This window comes from Lissotriton helveticus, chromosome 5_1 (genome assembly GCF_964261635.1).
Source record: "Lissotriton helveticus chromosome 5_1, aLisHel1.1, whole genome shotgun sequence".
Classification (NCBI taxonomy): domain Eukaryota; kingdom Metazoa; phylum Chordata; class Amphibia; order Caudata; family Salamandridae; genus Lissotriton; species Lissotriton helveticus.
The window spans coordinates 1,580,642,689-1,580,658,060 of NC_136065.1; the positions used below are offsets into that span (position 1 = coordinate 1,580,642,689).

Sequence of the window (15,372 nt, forward strand, 5' to 3'; positions counted from 1 at the left end):
TGCATACTACTGAAAGACAAGGCCCTGGCACCTACTTACTACAGAAAGCACAAGACCCTGGCGCCTAACTTACCAGCGAGAGCACAAGGCCCAGCACCAGCTTTCTATGGAAAGCACAAAGGCCCAGCACCATCTTACTAAAGAAAGCACAATGCCTCAGCACTAGCCTACTTCAGACAGCACAAGGCCTGAGGATTGCTTACTACAGACAGCACAAGATCCCGGTGCCAGCTTCCCAAGGAGCACAGATTCCCAGCATCATGTTAATACAGAGAGCATAAGGCCTAGCACCAGCTTACTACAGAGTATAAAGCACCAGCTTACTATGAAGAGCATAAGGACCTAGTGCCAGCTTAATACAGACAGCACACAACTCTGGCACCAACTTACTACAGACAGCACAAGGCATTGCATTGAATTACATAGGAGGCCAGGCTCTGTACACTAAAGAGGACAGCGGCCTCCAGGTCCTGCTTACTGGAGAGGGGCTAAGGCTACAATGCCTGCTCACTACAAATAGCATAGGTGTCCGGCAGCAGTTTACAACAGACAGCACAAGGCTCCAGCATTTGCTTAATATGAAAAGTACCAAAATAATGCATATAATACGGCTCTACTCTCTAGAAAGGCCAACAACCTTCAGGGCAAGCTTACTATTGAGGGAACAATGCTTCCACGCAGGCTCACTACCAAGGACACAAGGTTACAGCAGCTGGTGTCCTTGGCCCTCTGTGCAAATCTGAACTTGACCGAGTTAGCCCCTATGTAGCCAAAGCCTCCACTCCACTCAAAGACAACTGATGGGGGTACGGCATTGCTTCATAACAGCACAAGGAAAAATACAGTGGTGAGACCTTAGCAGTACGTCGAGTGCTGTCATAAGGGTACCTGAGCTGCAGGATTTACATGGATTAAGGGGCTAAGCGGCGCCCTCCAGAGCTCCTTAGTTGTAAAGACAGGGTTTCTACAGGGCTCCAAAGCCTCTCAAATCATTCTAAAAGTAAAGGTCTGCAGTACAAGATGATTACATGGTAACAGGGTTCTATATATTCTGGAGAGGCCTTTGGGAACTGAAAGGAGAGAAAAAGCAAGATTATGAAGGGGTTAAGCTGACCATTATGTCTTGGGTTAGGAGTTTGGTGGGCTTGGAGGGCTGAGAGGTAAGCAGTTTGGAATTATTGGGAACGGGGGTTGGGGGTTAAGTCCTTTTGGTTTGAGACATCGAGAAAAATGGTGCTGTAAGATGTGTTCAATGTTATCTCGTTACATGTTTCAGCAGCGAAGAGCTGATAATAATTAGGATATTCTTTTTGCGAACTCAGAATTAAGCAAGGGGTTTGGGGGGATGGTGGTATTTATTGGTGACTATAGAACGATGGAGCAGGCTTGGGGTGAGGTTTCCCTTGTAGAGCTCACTGAGGCAGCAGCTCCAGAATGGCCTCACAGGAAACTACAAAGGAGCAGGTGCTAAAATAATTTGGATCCCTCACTACTGACTTGAGGTCACAGTTTGAGTTCTAAAGAAAGACATATTTATAGTGGTGGGGTGAGAAAAAAAAGGATCAAAGGTAACGTTTGGAAAAAAAGGGAGAGAATCAGAAGAGCATCTAAATGAGGAATGGGGAGAAAAAAGCGAGGCAGTAAAAAGAAAGAACGGCTGGTGGGTGGAAAAAGAACGAGAGCAAAGCCACAGGGAACGGAGTCTCCTCCACATTTACTGTTTATCCCAACAGAGATCTCCTGCAGCATTCAGGTGCCCTTGTTGGGCTGGGTGACCCAGCCTAAAAAGAGGCCATCATCATTAGAAGCTGGCAGAGAGGTGGTAGGGGTGGAGTGAGTGGTGGTGGTGTGTGGCATTGCTGAGAGGTGTTGGGCATGCTGAGGGTAAAAGTGTTCTTCGCGGTCATTGGGGTGTAGTGGTGGTGAAGACGGCCGTGACTGTATAAGTTTGGGGTGGTAAAGGTAATGTGGTAAAATGGTGGGGACTGTGATGATGGTTATGAGAATTATGAGTGTGGTGCTGACGGCAGTGTGGAGCGAATGGAGGGAATAGGGGTTATTGTGGTGATGTGGGCTGTTGTGGAAGCAGCGGTTGCTGTGGATTCCCTAGAGCACTGCAAGTTCAAGCGTTAAACGCGCGTTATGCAGCAGCGAGGCGAGCACACTAGTATTTCCCAGGATCAGGGCACGCAAAGAGCTGTATTGATCCATCTTCATTACCCGTTTCACTCAACTTCCAAATCAACAAAATACACTTTTCCAGTCGAGCGGTCGCAGCGCCGCACACAAAGAAAAGCAATTTCAAGCAAGTGCGCAGTGGCAGTGGCGCTGACCAGCCCAGCCCATTATGGGCACATTGTACATGAAGAGATGCCCTCAGAGGGCAAATAAGGGAGATACACGATGAGAGGGAGAAAATGCAAGGGCGACTCAGTGAGCAGATATGGCTCTGATCAAAAGGAGTGCCAAAACAATGCAGGGGTTCAGGAATACCATAAACAGGTCGCATGATTTAAGTTTACTAAAGGACATGGCAAGGGACCTAGGTGTGAACCAAGGACAGACAGCACGGAGGGCTCTGTGTACCATAAAAGCAGTATGGTGGATTCAGGTGTATCATAAGAGAATCCAAAATGTTCAGGTGTCTTCAAAGAAAAAAACGAAGAGCCCAGGTGTGTCCAGAGGACCTCAGGCAGGACATTATAGTGCCATTAGGACAGTGGGATGAACCATGGCATATCCCATGGATAAAGCAACAGACCCCAATGTGTGCAAGCAACATTGCGAGGATCCAGGTCATTCCATACAACGCTGCTGTATTGTAGCATATGCTATAGATTCACATTACGTGTGATAACGAGTATAAATTAAGCACAGTGGAAAAACAAACTCACTCTGGTAGACACAGAAAGATCCAGAAACTGAAGCAAAAACACACAAAGCAGAATGTGAAAGAGCCAGAATGGCAGACTTTCTCGAGATCCAGACGACTGTAGGGAAAAATTAGCAGTTTCAGAGATAAAAGCGCATGTTCTCCATACTAGTCCCGAGTTCTGGATACCAAGATTACAAAAGACTTCACATTTTTCTGACTCTCTAATGTTGGCTGCAGCCGAGTAGCTGTGGCATAATTTATCGGAAATGGTGTAGAGTTTGGTGCAGGTACAATATAATGCAATGCTTTCAAAATAAGTAGGGTCGGTATCCAGGCGCAGCAATTGACTACTGACCTAAAGTAGTTAACTCAGTGAAAATCAGAGCTCTCCACAAAGTTAGAGGATATCTCCTACTAAAACATGGTAATGACCTCTAACTACGATGGGAACACCATTGACTCGCAATTACCATAAGCTGCACTCCAGAGTCAGCCAGAAAGTAAATGACTTAATTCAGAATGTTGCTAAAAAGTTCTTTTGTATCATGGCATAGAACACTTACAACCTTATCGAGGCTGCAAGCACTACAATTCAATTTAATAGGGAAATGTTAACCTAGAGAAAGGCTTCTGAAAGGACAGAAGTCCTGAAGAAGCTTTGAAAAGCTGTGCCACTCTGCCCAGTTACGATTCTTCTCTCCTACCTCAAGAATCTACTTGTTCTATTGACATTCCCCACATTTCAACAGAGATGTAGAACGTAGGGCTCTGCTGAGAGGGGGTCCTGGTAAAGTAGACACCATCTAAAGTTGAGTGTGGCTGTGGGCCCTCATACCAGGCGACGGGGTAACTGCAGTTGGTGGAAGGTAGTTAAACTTCAAGGTATGGAGCTTACTAGCTTCACTGTTGTCAATAACACTCATGTGTCCTACCCCTTGTAAATTATGACCAGTCCCTATAATTGTATCCTTGTCTTCCTTGTAGTGCAGTGTACAGCAGTGTGCACTCATATATGGGACAAAGGGACAGGGTACAGGAAGAATGGTATCCATATGGGTTATAGTGCTGGTCTGTATAACATGGAGGAGTCCATGCATGTTTTCGTCCTTTCTGGAGACAACTCCATGCATGTGCTTTGTTCTTGGTCCCATTCGCCATACTGTAGCTGCCTGGGTGTCTGACTAGAATCACCACACCTTCCAATTAAAACCAGTTTAACTGATGGTTACTTAGCCCACTTTTCTCCTCCTTCCCATCGTTGTGCTGGCCCTACCACATAGGAAACAGTGGGTCAGGTAGCTTTGCTTGAAAAGTCATACAAGAGCCACAGAATTATTGCTTCCCAGCTGGAGTCCACAGAGCCCAGTTCCTAGAAACAAACAAGCTTTGCTAGAGGTTGAGGAACTGCAGAGACACTTTGAAGGCTTCTAGATAAAAGCCTATAAATTGGAAACACCCAGGGAAAAGTCTATGTGGGAGTTGGATCTACTTCAGCAAGTTCTCGCTCTAAACATTGGAAGGCCGGTTGAGTCTCACTTCAGAACAGTATTCCTAGTAACCAAAAGAGAGGCTTTTTGCGAAATTCCCTGTGGCACCTTGATCATGGCCTTGTAACTTCATGAAGGCCCAGAAACTTAAGCCAAAAATCAATCTGTTGCTTTTTTGCTTTGTAACCACTGTTGCCTAATTTTTTCATAAGAGTTTCAAATGTATTAAAGGACAGTTCGCTTGAAAGCAGACTTAGAAGAAATTGATTTTTTTAGGGATTCAGTGAAATGCTGTGATTTTGGGTGTTTGTCCCGATTTCTGGGATCCTGACTGGGCTCACTGTTATTGATAGAACAGTGCTGTACCCAGAAACTGCCAGTCGCAGCCAAGATTTCCTAATGCCCTTAAGATGGATAGGGTTCCCAGGGGGCCTCAGAGCGGTGGCATTGTGTTAAGGAAAAAAAGCAGTGCTGCAAAATACAGCACTAGAAATATGGACTTTTTAAATTCCATATAGGTACCCTTGGTCTTATGCAACTCATGATTATGGGATCTTAGAAGACCATTTATTGTCAGGAGTGTCTACCATCTTGGGATCTCTCCTGCCTCTGAGGTTCCACAGCCTAGGTCAGGGGTTGAGTTAGGAGGGGACCGGAAACAAGGGTCCCCTGGGTCAAACATAACAAGGGTCCACTGCATAGGGGCCACAGGATGAGTAATTTCATGAGACATTTTAGGACATACGACTGAGTCATTGGCACTTTGAATGTGCCACCACTTTGGGTCACCAGTTGAACCTCTCGCATGCACTTGTTGCTTGATGCTGGTACAGTGAGTTAGCCTGCACTAGGGCTACACTGGTGCTCTTCACAAGGACTCTCCACAATCTGTGGATGACAGGTTACCTCTGGTCTTGAGGCTGTTGTCTCCTGTTATTGATCTACGCTTCACTACAGATAGAAAGGCAAGATAGGTAGACAGGCTGGCAAGTAGCTGTCCAAAAATGTACTTTGTCCTAATTGCTGATAGCTTACACGGGAACAGACATTGGACAGGTCAAGGAAACACCAAGTAAGTCAATGCAGATCTTTAGAACAATAAAAGTTTCTGTCTGAAGAACCTCAGTACTAACATGACTATGGGATGTTCGACTTAGTCCCAGCTCCCAATCAACAGTTGACATTCTTTACGTTTAAATGTCTCTGACCAGTTACAGAAGTCCATGTACATAGGCTCTTTCCCTTGGTGAGAAGATGTCTGATTTCCAGCAAGTTGGCCTTGGGACAAGTGGCTCCTGTTACAGCACCGGAAATGTATAATAAAGGCTCATTATCGGGTGAGAGAGTGAAGAGGGAAATGCACACAGGACTGTCCCTGTACTGGCGAGAAAGTCACCATACTAGAGAAGAAAGAGCACCCATTACTGGCATCTAACAACACATTCTCTCAGGTTATGAATGCCATCCTTAAGGAGCACAGTAAGAATTTTACAGGAGATACTGGAGGCACCTCGCTCTCAATCTACAGGGGGAAAAAAAGTGGATTGAAATATGTGCCGACTGCCAATAGTATAGCTTTAAGGCCGTAAATAGTTATTGCAAGTTATACCCTCAAGGGCTAAGCAGGAGAGCGTCTACGTACAGTTTTCCTGAGGAGCATTAGAATAGGTACCTTGTGGTCTCTGGGTCTCAGAACGTGCATAATAAACGCAAAAAAACTATGTGGGGCAGTAATTATGTGCAGCTCCGGACTTTAGTTCTTGCACAAACACAAAGATAGACACATATATACATCAACACACCATGGCAAAAACATATCAGTGCACCCACGCCAACACGGAAAAGAAGCAAAGACAGAAAGACACACAAGTCGATGAAGACAGATACCATGCTCATTGTTCTTTTCCACAAGATTTTCATTCGATGACTGCATTTCTTTCCTGCTGACACTGTTGAGAAAGTTGCTGACGTGACCCGAGGAGCACCGACTATGGAATGTGATTGTCTGTTGCAGAGTCCATCATCAGAGGTTGACCAGACACACCAGGCCTACCGTTCCCTCCGGGTCCAGCTCCCACCCATTGATCGTTTCAGGTCCAATGCCACCCAATAGATTCCACCATGGCCAAGTGCCCACCCGGTGACACCAAACATACTTGATAATTACCCCACCTGGCTTCAGTGCCCATCCAGTGGTCACAAATACAGCACAGATACAGTGGGCACCGAGTGAGTGCCTGTTGGATTGTTACTAGGGTACATTTCAAGGGGATTTATTTATTTATTTATTTATTATTACAATTTGTAAAGCGCATACGTATGTCCGTGGGCGTCTTGGCGCTGAAATTTCACTTAGGGTCTCTGAAGGTGGCAGCAGGTTGCTGAATGGAGTCACCGGATGGTCTTTGACCCTTGCTGTAGCTACTCCGTGGGTCCAGCTACACAACGGAGGCTCTCCTTGAAATTCACCCTAGTACCCAACCAGCTAAAAGTGCATGTCCAGGACAAAAGCTTATCCAATACACCCAGATTAAGTGTCATGCAAGTGGTTTATTCTCTCTTCCTCCACCTCCAAATACACAATAAACATATTCAAATGTCAGTACTGCTTTTAGGTGGTGCTTTTTAGTTCTCGTCTGAGACAGCCCATGCACGGATGTTTTGGAAGATATTTTCTTAGCTGACAGTGGGCTTAGAGTCCATCTACTCCTTACCATTGGTAGGCTGCATCGTAACTTTCGTTTCCTTGCTTCTCTTTAGTCAGCACATGCAGGCTTCACTTCCTCTTAATAGGTTTGTCCCTCCCCTAGAGGACGGCTATAGTACTTGTGTCCTTCCCCTGATCGTGCTTCCTTAATTAATTTTTTCTTTTAGGGAAAGCACTAGCTTGCAGGCCACCTCCCTAATGTACTTATACCCTGTCACACTCGGTGTTGTTTTGTTGCTTGCCCCCTACAACCATTCTCTGTGTTTTTGCTTGCCTCTACAACCCTCTCGTCCCTTCCAATGCTGCTGCTTGCCCCTTCCATCCTCCGTTCCATCTCCATATTGCTGCTTGCCCCTTCCACCTAACTGTCTCTCTCCATGTTTTTGCTTGCAGCTGCCCTCTCTATTTTGCTTGCTCCCACAGCCCTCCGGTACCTGTCCATGTTATTTCTTGCCTCCCCCCATCCATTTCCATGTTGTTTCTTGCCCCCTCCCACCCTTCCACCCATTTCCATATTTTTGCTTGCCCCTTCCCACCTGACCATCCGGCAATGTTGCTTGTCCCCTATAGCCCACTCAATCTGGCGTAGCTTGCCCCCTTCCACCAAATCCTGCATTGTTGCTTCCCACCTCTCTCCCGCACTATTCTGTGTCATTATTTTGCCACTTTCCTGCCCATCCCACATTGCTGCTTACCCGCTACCGCCTGACCCATCTTGTGTTGTTGTTTGTCCCCTTCCCACCCTGCTGTCTCGCTAGAAAATACAAGCATTGAAAAAGCCAATAAGTCTTACCTATGCGATTTATTCGCTTTGTCAATTTTTTTAGGATGGCCTGAAGTTTAAAAATAAAACAAGAGATACGATGTGGCCAGCACTGGCTGCATCATATCGCTGTTTTTCACTGTTGGCATGAGGGCAGGGCAGGAGATATCCATACCTCCGTATTGCACGCCCACACTCCTTCTGACATGCCTCCCAACCTGCCCTCCCACTAGCAATGTTAAAAAAAAGTTCTACGGCTCGGCCAGCGCTGGCTGTGTCATAGCGCTATCTTTTTTACTTAAACTTTTTAAACTTAAAGTAGTGCTGCTGTGCAATATGGCTGAAAACATTGACAAAAGCCAATAGCTTGCATAGGCGAGACCTATTGACTTTGCCGATACTTGTTGTTTGTAGTTGTGAAACATTGTAAATTAGCGGGGGCTATATCACCCTTCTCCTCAGAACAGATTAAAGACAAAATGTGTCCTTTGATTTTAATTTGTGACTTCCTGCTAACACTCACAGCCCAGAGGAACATGCTTCATCTTTTGAACTCTTGCACAAGGACCACCTCACTACACGAAGGAAAGTTTCCCTTTGCATCTGATGCAGCTGTATAAACTGCTGCAACTGAATAGGTAGTGGTGGGAGAGTGTTGCCAAGAAACATACTTGTCAACCTCTTGCCTCAAAAATTCAGATGGAAGTTAGGCCTTTAAGAATGGGATCCCATTAAGGTAAATGAGGAATGAACACTTTTTAGAGGGTGATATAGGTTCGAAAAGCAGGTGATTCCATTAATTCTATAGAGGCATTTTATTTGTTAGTAAGGAGAATGTAAATAAAAAGTGGGTGACACCTGCCAAATGCGGGTGAGTTAACTGGTATGAGAAAGGGGCATGGCATTCGTAACCTCTTGACACTGCCTTCAATGACAGGTCAGATCATGTACTGACTCCCTGTGGTGGGTTGGAGAACACGCACCTATTGCCTGGATGAGTTTCCATTGATAACATACTAATTAGTCATATGTGCCAGGAACAATAGGTCTGATGAACAAAGATTTGAAAAGGCGGTCAAAAATTGCACACCTACTTTTTGTGAAACAGCCTAAGTACTAATAAATTGTCTCACAAAATAACAACCCTCAGGGTTTGGGGGTCGCAGAATGGCTTGCCTAATTAATATTCATAAGGCAGGTCGCAATTTGCAACCCACTTCTAGTGGCTACAATCAAAGGGATTGTAACTTGTAAGGGACAGCAGACGACCATCCCTGTAATTGCATTCCAGAATATATAAAAAAATGTGTGCAACCTTAAAGGAACCGGAGCTGCTTTAACAACAACAAAAAGTTAAATTTTGGAAGACTTCAGGGAGAGTTGGGAGGGATCCAGAGAGGTTGCTACCACAATTCTCTTTGTGAATAAATTATCTCCTGTGAGACGTCAGTTATGGTCAATTGTTTGAGACAGGCACTCCAGTCACATACCATTGATATATAGGTTACCAAATCACCCCTTGTAAATTGCCATTTGGTATGGGTCGCAGAACCCATTTACGAGTCTGAAAAAGTATTCGCACTCGCAAAATGTATTTTGTACATTTCAGAGATGGTATTTGGGGCACAACCCTAGTGGTTTTGTGAATCGCAGGGTTTGCGACAGTAAAAAATTTTTGTACATTCAGCCCTAACTCACATATTGCTTTGGCCCAAAGAGATGTAGGGAAAGAAAGATAACGGTAACGCTAATTAGCAATCAGACCTGATGGCCTGTTCTAATCTATGCAGTCTGGACAGACTATCTTTAAAACCAACTACTTCATCGATGAGGGGCTGATAGGAGTTGATCTTTGTAGATGTGGTCCTTTGGCTAAGGGCTGAGCTGCGGACATTGGAACCTGGGTTTTGATTCAGTTTCCAGCGCTTCATTGAAAATCGTCCATGCCTTCGTCAATCACTTAATCTTTCAGTGTTTACAATTCAAAATATGGGGGAAATATAATGTAAATGTGTACGTTCCAACTAAACTTGATGTACACGATCTTGCATCATCTCTCAACACCCCCTGATAATGTTAAGCATGGTGTTGCTACCTAGCCACCATAACGCTATCTAAATCATTCATGGTACATACATACATACATACATACAAATCCCTGTCGTTTCGCTACACATGACAAGCGCATACGTCAGTGGGTGCAGAAAATTTGACCCCTAATCCCAGTACTCACTAAAAGCACAAGCGTTACCTTTTCTGATGATTATATATTGTAATCTAATCCTACTGCCTAACTCCTCATTAGTTGATTTTAGTTTTTATTTGCTATAGATAACATGTTATTTTAGCCTGTTTTAAGTCCTCTGGCAGTTTAAATGATATAGTCCACCCAGTGATCTTCCCTTGCCCTAATCCCAAACAGAAACTAAACTTAAGTGGCATCTAGTCTTCACCCAGAGCATACCACCCACAAGGCGGTGTTTTCCAGACTCTCAGTGACCAAAGAAACTATGGTCTCGGCCCAATTACAGTGAAGGGTTCTTCGTAGCTAGGGAGCTATCCACATTTTTGTATGAGCCCCTTGGTGGCCCTCAGATGTTGATAGGGGCTTGCCTCATGTCTCCCGAATGTTGGCTCTATATTCTACCAACTCACAGACCTGCTCCCTCACTCTCATCATCTGTTGAGTTTAGATTGTTTATTTCACAACTGACTGTGACTGTATGTAAATTAGATCACTGTACGCTCCACTTTAATCTTGCTAGCTATTTGTACTAACGTGTGGAGTTATCTTCAGGTATGAAAGACTAAAACATTTTTAAGTCTTCTATTTTTATTCAAGAACCATAATTGATTCCCTTGTCTTTTTGCTGTCTGGGCCTCACCTTTAATGGATGCCCTTCCACATCCAAAGTTATCTTGCCATTGTTGTCTGCTGTCCTACCGCCAAGATTGCTCCCATTGGTTATGTCGCTGCCCAGGCCTCTCCTACCCAGGGTGTCATTCCACCCATCACTATCACTATCTCAATCGCATCAGATGTCCACTCCCAACGTATCCTGTTGTTGACAAAGTCTGCTACCCATTATAATCCTGTCTTGCTTCACCAGCACTGGACGCCCTCAAACTCTCATATTGCGCACTTCTGGTGAAAAATACCCTCTGATCCCACAATAAGTTTGTCATTGGTTGGCACTCATCTTTAACAAATGCTCTCACACTGCAGTGTGGCCCCACCTGAACTGCATCCCCTCCAACCCACAAGTTACTGTGCTGCTGATCAGGCCTTGCTCTGCCACAACCATAGTGATTTTTTCACTAGGTGAAAATGACTGATGCAGACATCTTCTCACCTTCATATCATACCAGTGGTGAAGGTTGCATTTTCCCATATTGAGTTTGTGCCTTACTGGGCCTCGCCTTTACCAGCTGCACTCTCAACCTGGAACGGCCATATCACTGGCCAAGAACCCACTGCCCTTCCATCCCGCATGGCTGGGTCTTACCTGTACTGAAGACTGCTTGCTGTCATTGATGCTTGGAGAGCTTAGTCCTGAAGCCTGCTGGAGGAGGATCTGTCTCGCCACCTGCAGAGCCTGCAAGAAGAAAGGGTCAAGAGAAGAACGGTGTCACTGCTATGTTCTCACAATAAGTCTTTCACCAGACGATCATCCAGCCAGCACTAGGCCACTCGAGTCACACAGCATTATGATCAAATGCAATTTCCATTTCAGCCCTTAGCTGGCTGCTTAGCTGATAAACAGTCTCTGCATTTGGAGTTACTGTCCCCGTATCCCTCACTCACGCACTGGCAAACTCCCATCACTACCCATTTCTAAGCTTAGTCTTGGAAGACAGTGTTTCGTGGTCCTTGGCTTTCTATACTTAATTTAAAGGGCCAATCATATTAGTAGTTAGAAAAATGGTAATTTATTTGAACAGCAAAGAACATAATGTCTCTTTATAGCATGTAAGAAAGTTACATCGCCAGTGTGGAAAATACTGCATTCAGAGCATTGCTGCTGGAATGGCAGATCCTAGTAGAGCTTCACTATCAACTGTAACCATTATATTGCGGAACTCAACCACATCATCTCCCCTTACCTACATAAACCCACTTCCTTTGTTTCCCAATTCCCAAATCTAAAGTAACCCCAGCAATTAGGCCTCCCATAGTTTAAACTGGAATCTATAATGCATTACCACTCGGAGTATTATTGGCGCAGAGCACACTGTAGCAGCTCATCCAACTTTTTGTATTACAACAGTGCAACATCACTTGTTCCGGCATTCTGCAGACAGGGAAGCTAAAGAGCGTCCACCACAGTTTTTTATATTTGGTGGATAGAAAGGCACTCCGTGGAGCAGAGTCTATGGGTCGGTATATAGTGGGCACGGTTTTAAGAAGAAATGCTCTGCCAGTCACACAGAAAGTGCTTTGGGAGATACAAAGGTAATTGCAGGTAATCCTCGGTGCGACCGTCAGCCAGTGAAAACATTTAGAGCTGGCGGGATGGAGTCTATGGGCCTGATTCACAAGGGGCCTCCACACTCGTGGTGGAGGGCCTGCAGTCGTGGGAGAGACCCCGCACTAGGGTGCGGAGGCCCTTTGTGAATCAGGTCCTCTGCATCCGAGTTAAAGGGTATGGTAAGCTCCTGCATACTAGATATGCTATAGCAGGTGGACCAAACAGCTTTGTCACTACATATAAACGTGACTCGCCTAGTTGATTTCTTGAGATGAGCAACGCCAATTGTGAGTTGACTTTATGCTGGAAGCTCAAAGAGATAATCTCAAAGTATATTCAAATGGAGGAATTGGAACCTAACAGCTACTGGTATTTGCAATATTAGTAACAAATCCTCATCAATCAATACCCATGGCTTCTTAATGGTGGCTACTCGTGTGCAGGACAGACTGCAAGGGGTGTTGGAGAGATTGTAATTTAGTTGGGGAGAGAGTAATCCTCAACTAGGATCTCAATTTCTAACATTCGTTTTAAGCCTGCTTGATGTCATCCAGATATCTATGGGCAGTGGCTTAACATAAGCCCCCGCAGTGCGGGGTTAGGGGTGGCAAGCTCCAGGGGGCCCCTTAATCAAAAGCGGTAGATTGTGGGCATGGGCCTTCTTGTACTTTGCAAGTTTTGTTACGCCACTGTCTATGGGAAGAAGACTGACAGTTGGTTAGAGTGACAGCTTGCTACTCAGACTAATCTTAACGTGGTCAAACCCTTTGGGACGCAGTATTTAGTGCACACAAAAGATGAATCGGAGACAGAGAGGGATAGTCCGGGCTGGCCTTTAGCATGGGTGAGCTGGGCCCAGGCCCATGGCACCAATATTCTGTGGTATGCTTGAAGCTGTGTGCATTAAGGTAATGCTAACAGCAGCACCCTTCTCATCTTGCTGCAGCCTTGCCTGTGAGGCTGCCCGTTCAGTTCTGTGTGCTTAGCCAATTTTAAGTGATTTCAGTCCTTCATTATACCACGGGCGATGCTTTTAACACCCCTTTAGCCCCCTACCTTGCCCTCCCTTCACCTTCTGAACCCTGCTGTCACACATCAACAAAACCATCATCAGCGTGACGAAGCTCAGCTATTGGTGCCTTAGGTGATCGAGGGGGACCTTATAAGTATTTTGTTATGAAGGAAAAACTCCAAAACAAATAAAAGCAGGTCATTTCAATGAATAATTGTTTGGCTGGTCTTTACTAACACATTGCTGATATAAATGCTTATGCATTAACAGTCTATAATACACAGAAAAAGTATATTTAGACATTATCACATGTCAACACATACCAACACGCAGGGCACGTCTCCGAAATAGGATGAAAAGTTCTTGGGACTATTACACAGACTCCTGCTTGAGTTTTCTTTAAATTCTAATTGTCACCGCCTTTTTTCCAACTACCCGTTCTACCTTAACCGCATCGATGCTCGCAGATTTACAACCATGCGCTGGGATTTTCAAAAACCCATTATTCATGACGAGCTGGGCTCGTCATGAGCGTGTGAGCAGGCTACTGCATGACGAGCCCAGCTCGTCATGAGCGTGGAAGGGGTTAAAAGTGACCCAACAAAAAGCCAAATGGAAATCTATGTTATACTGATCTACATCATCTGGTGGTCACTGGAGGATTTAGCTGAGTGACTGTAATGTATCCCTTAAATCTGAGTTAGGGTTAACATGGAAAGAGCCCACCCACTATCCCGGAAGTGACCGCCCAGCAAATACCTCACTAAAAATTAGAGGGATAACCCCCGCACACTACGAAATGATACTAGACGCCATGCTGTTGTGCAAACCTGCATTAGAATTTTCCTCTTTGATAGTACATGGGTTATTTGAAAGTGCAAAAGTCACCTGTGCGTGCTGCTGCAGTTATATAAATATCGATGCCCCTCTGAAACATTCTGCATCTTGTTTTAGGTCAGTCGTAAACATTCTGTGGTGTTTAGACTACTCATAAATAGTGTACTTCTGTGTGCCTGTAACTGCTGATGGGCTCAACCCGGAGACAAGTGGCATGACATTAACAATTCGGATTTGATTCTGCCCACTTTCAAACCTCATACAATTGTTCTATGTTAGTGTTGCTGTTAGAAGGGTGAGGTGTGTGTGTGCCGTGCAGAACAAAAGAAAGGAGCGCAGCCACCATGTTTAAAGATGAAGTGCGGCGTGCCACACAGCTCAAGGGAAACATACAAATGCAGCAAATATGCATTATGCTTGCAGGGAGCGGAAAGAAAAAAAGTAGTGTACTGAAAGGAAACATATGGCCAATAATGAAAGGATCCATACAGTAGGCACAGTCTCAAGGGCCGGAACAAAACACCCAAAAGGTGGGACAAATATAAGAATTCCCCAACAAAACCAAAGGAATTTTGAAGGCCCCACAAAGCAACCAATGAAAAGAGATGGGCATGTTCAAGGCCCACATATGAAATACAACATGCCTCGCAGAGTAGTGCATGCACAATGGGTTTGTAAGCCAAAGAAGGGATCGGACAAAGGTTGAAAGGAGGGAGTTGTTTGTTTTATATGTAAGAAACTGAAATTAACTTATGCATATGACACTTGGTAAGGTTGTATTTGCTGTAGAAAACCCCTCTTTATAAATACACATAAGTGCCCTGAAGCAATACCATTTACATGGTCTGATGTGCACATTTAGCTTGTGGTGAAGTACACCAATTTTTTCATGACATTTCTTAGTTTTAGCAGCAGGCATGAACTCTGCTATATGTGCGTCTACATGTACACTGATAATGTCTGATATACATCTGTATCTTGTGATGTGATATACATTTTTCTCCCTACATGAACGTATCTGCTTACTACAGGAGGTATAGTTCAATATACAATGACACATTTATAATAACAACTTCATCTCTATAACATGAGAAGCATAATAGGTTGTGTCTGAGTATTCTGCAATGGTGCAATTTTGTGTAGCGAGTATAGCTGTCATGTGGGGAAGAGCCGGCTCTTGAGTAATCTTCGGAATGTAAGATGGTTATCAGTGGATCTTATG

General features: G+C 44.7%; 1 protein-coding gene across 5 annotated transcripts in view; it reads right to left on the reverse strand.

Annotated features, from left to right (window-relative positions):
* The window catches only part of FOXP4 (forkhead box P4), a 305,951-nt gene that overhangs the window by 144,307 nt on the left and 146,272 nt on the right, over positions 1-15,372 (reverse strand). For all 5 annotated transcript variants that reach the window (XM_078644738.1, XM_078644739.1, XM_078644736.1 and 2 more), the window contains exon 3: positions 11,339-11,428. In XM_078644738.1, the coding sequence (XP_078500864.1) occupies positions 11,339-11,428 (90 nt within the window). The remainder of the gene's footprint in view (positions 1-11,338; positions 11,429-15,372) is intronic.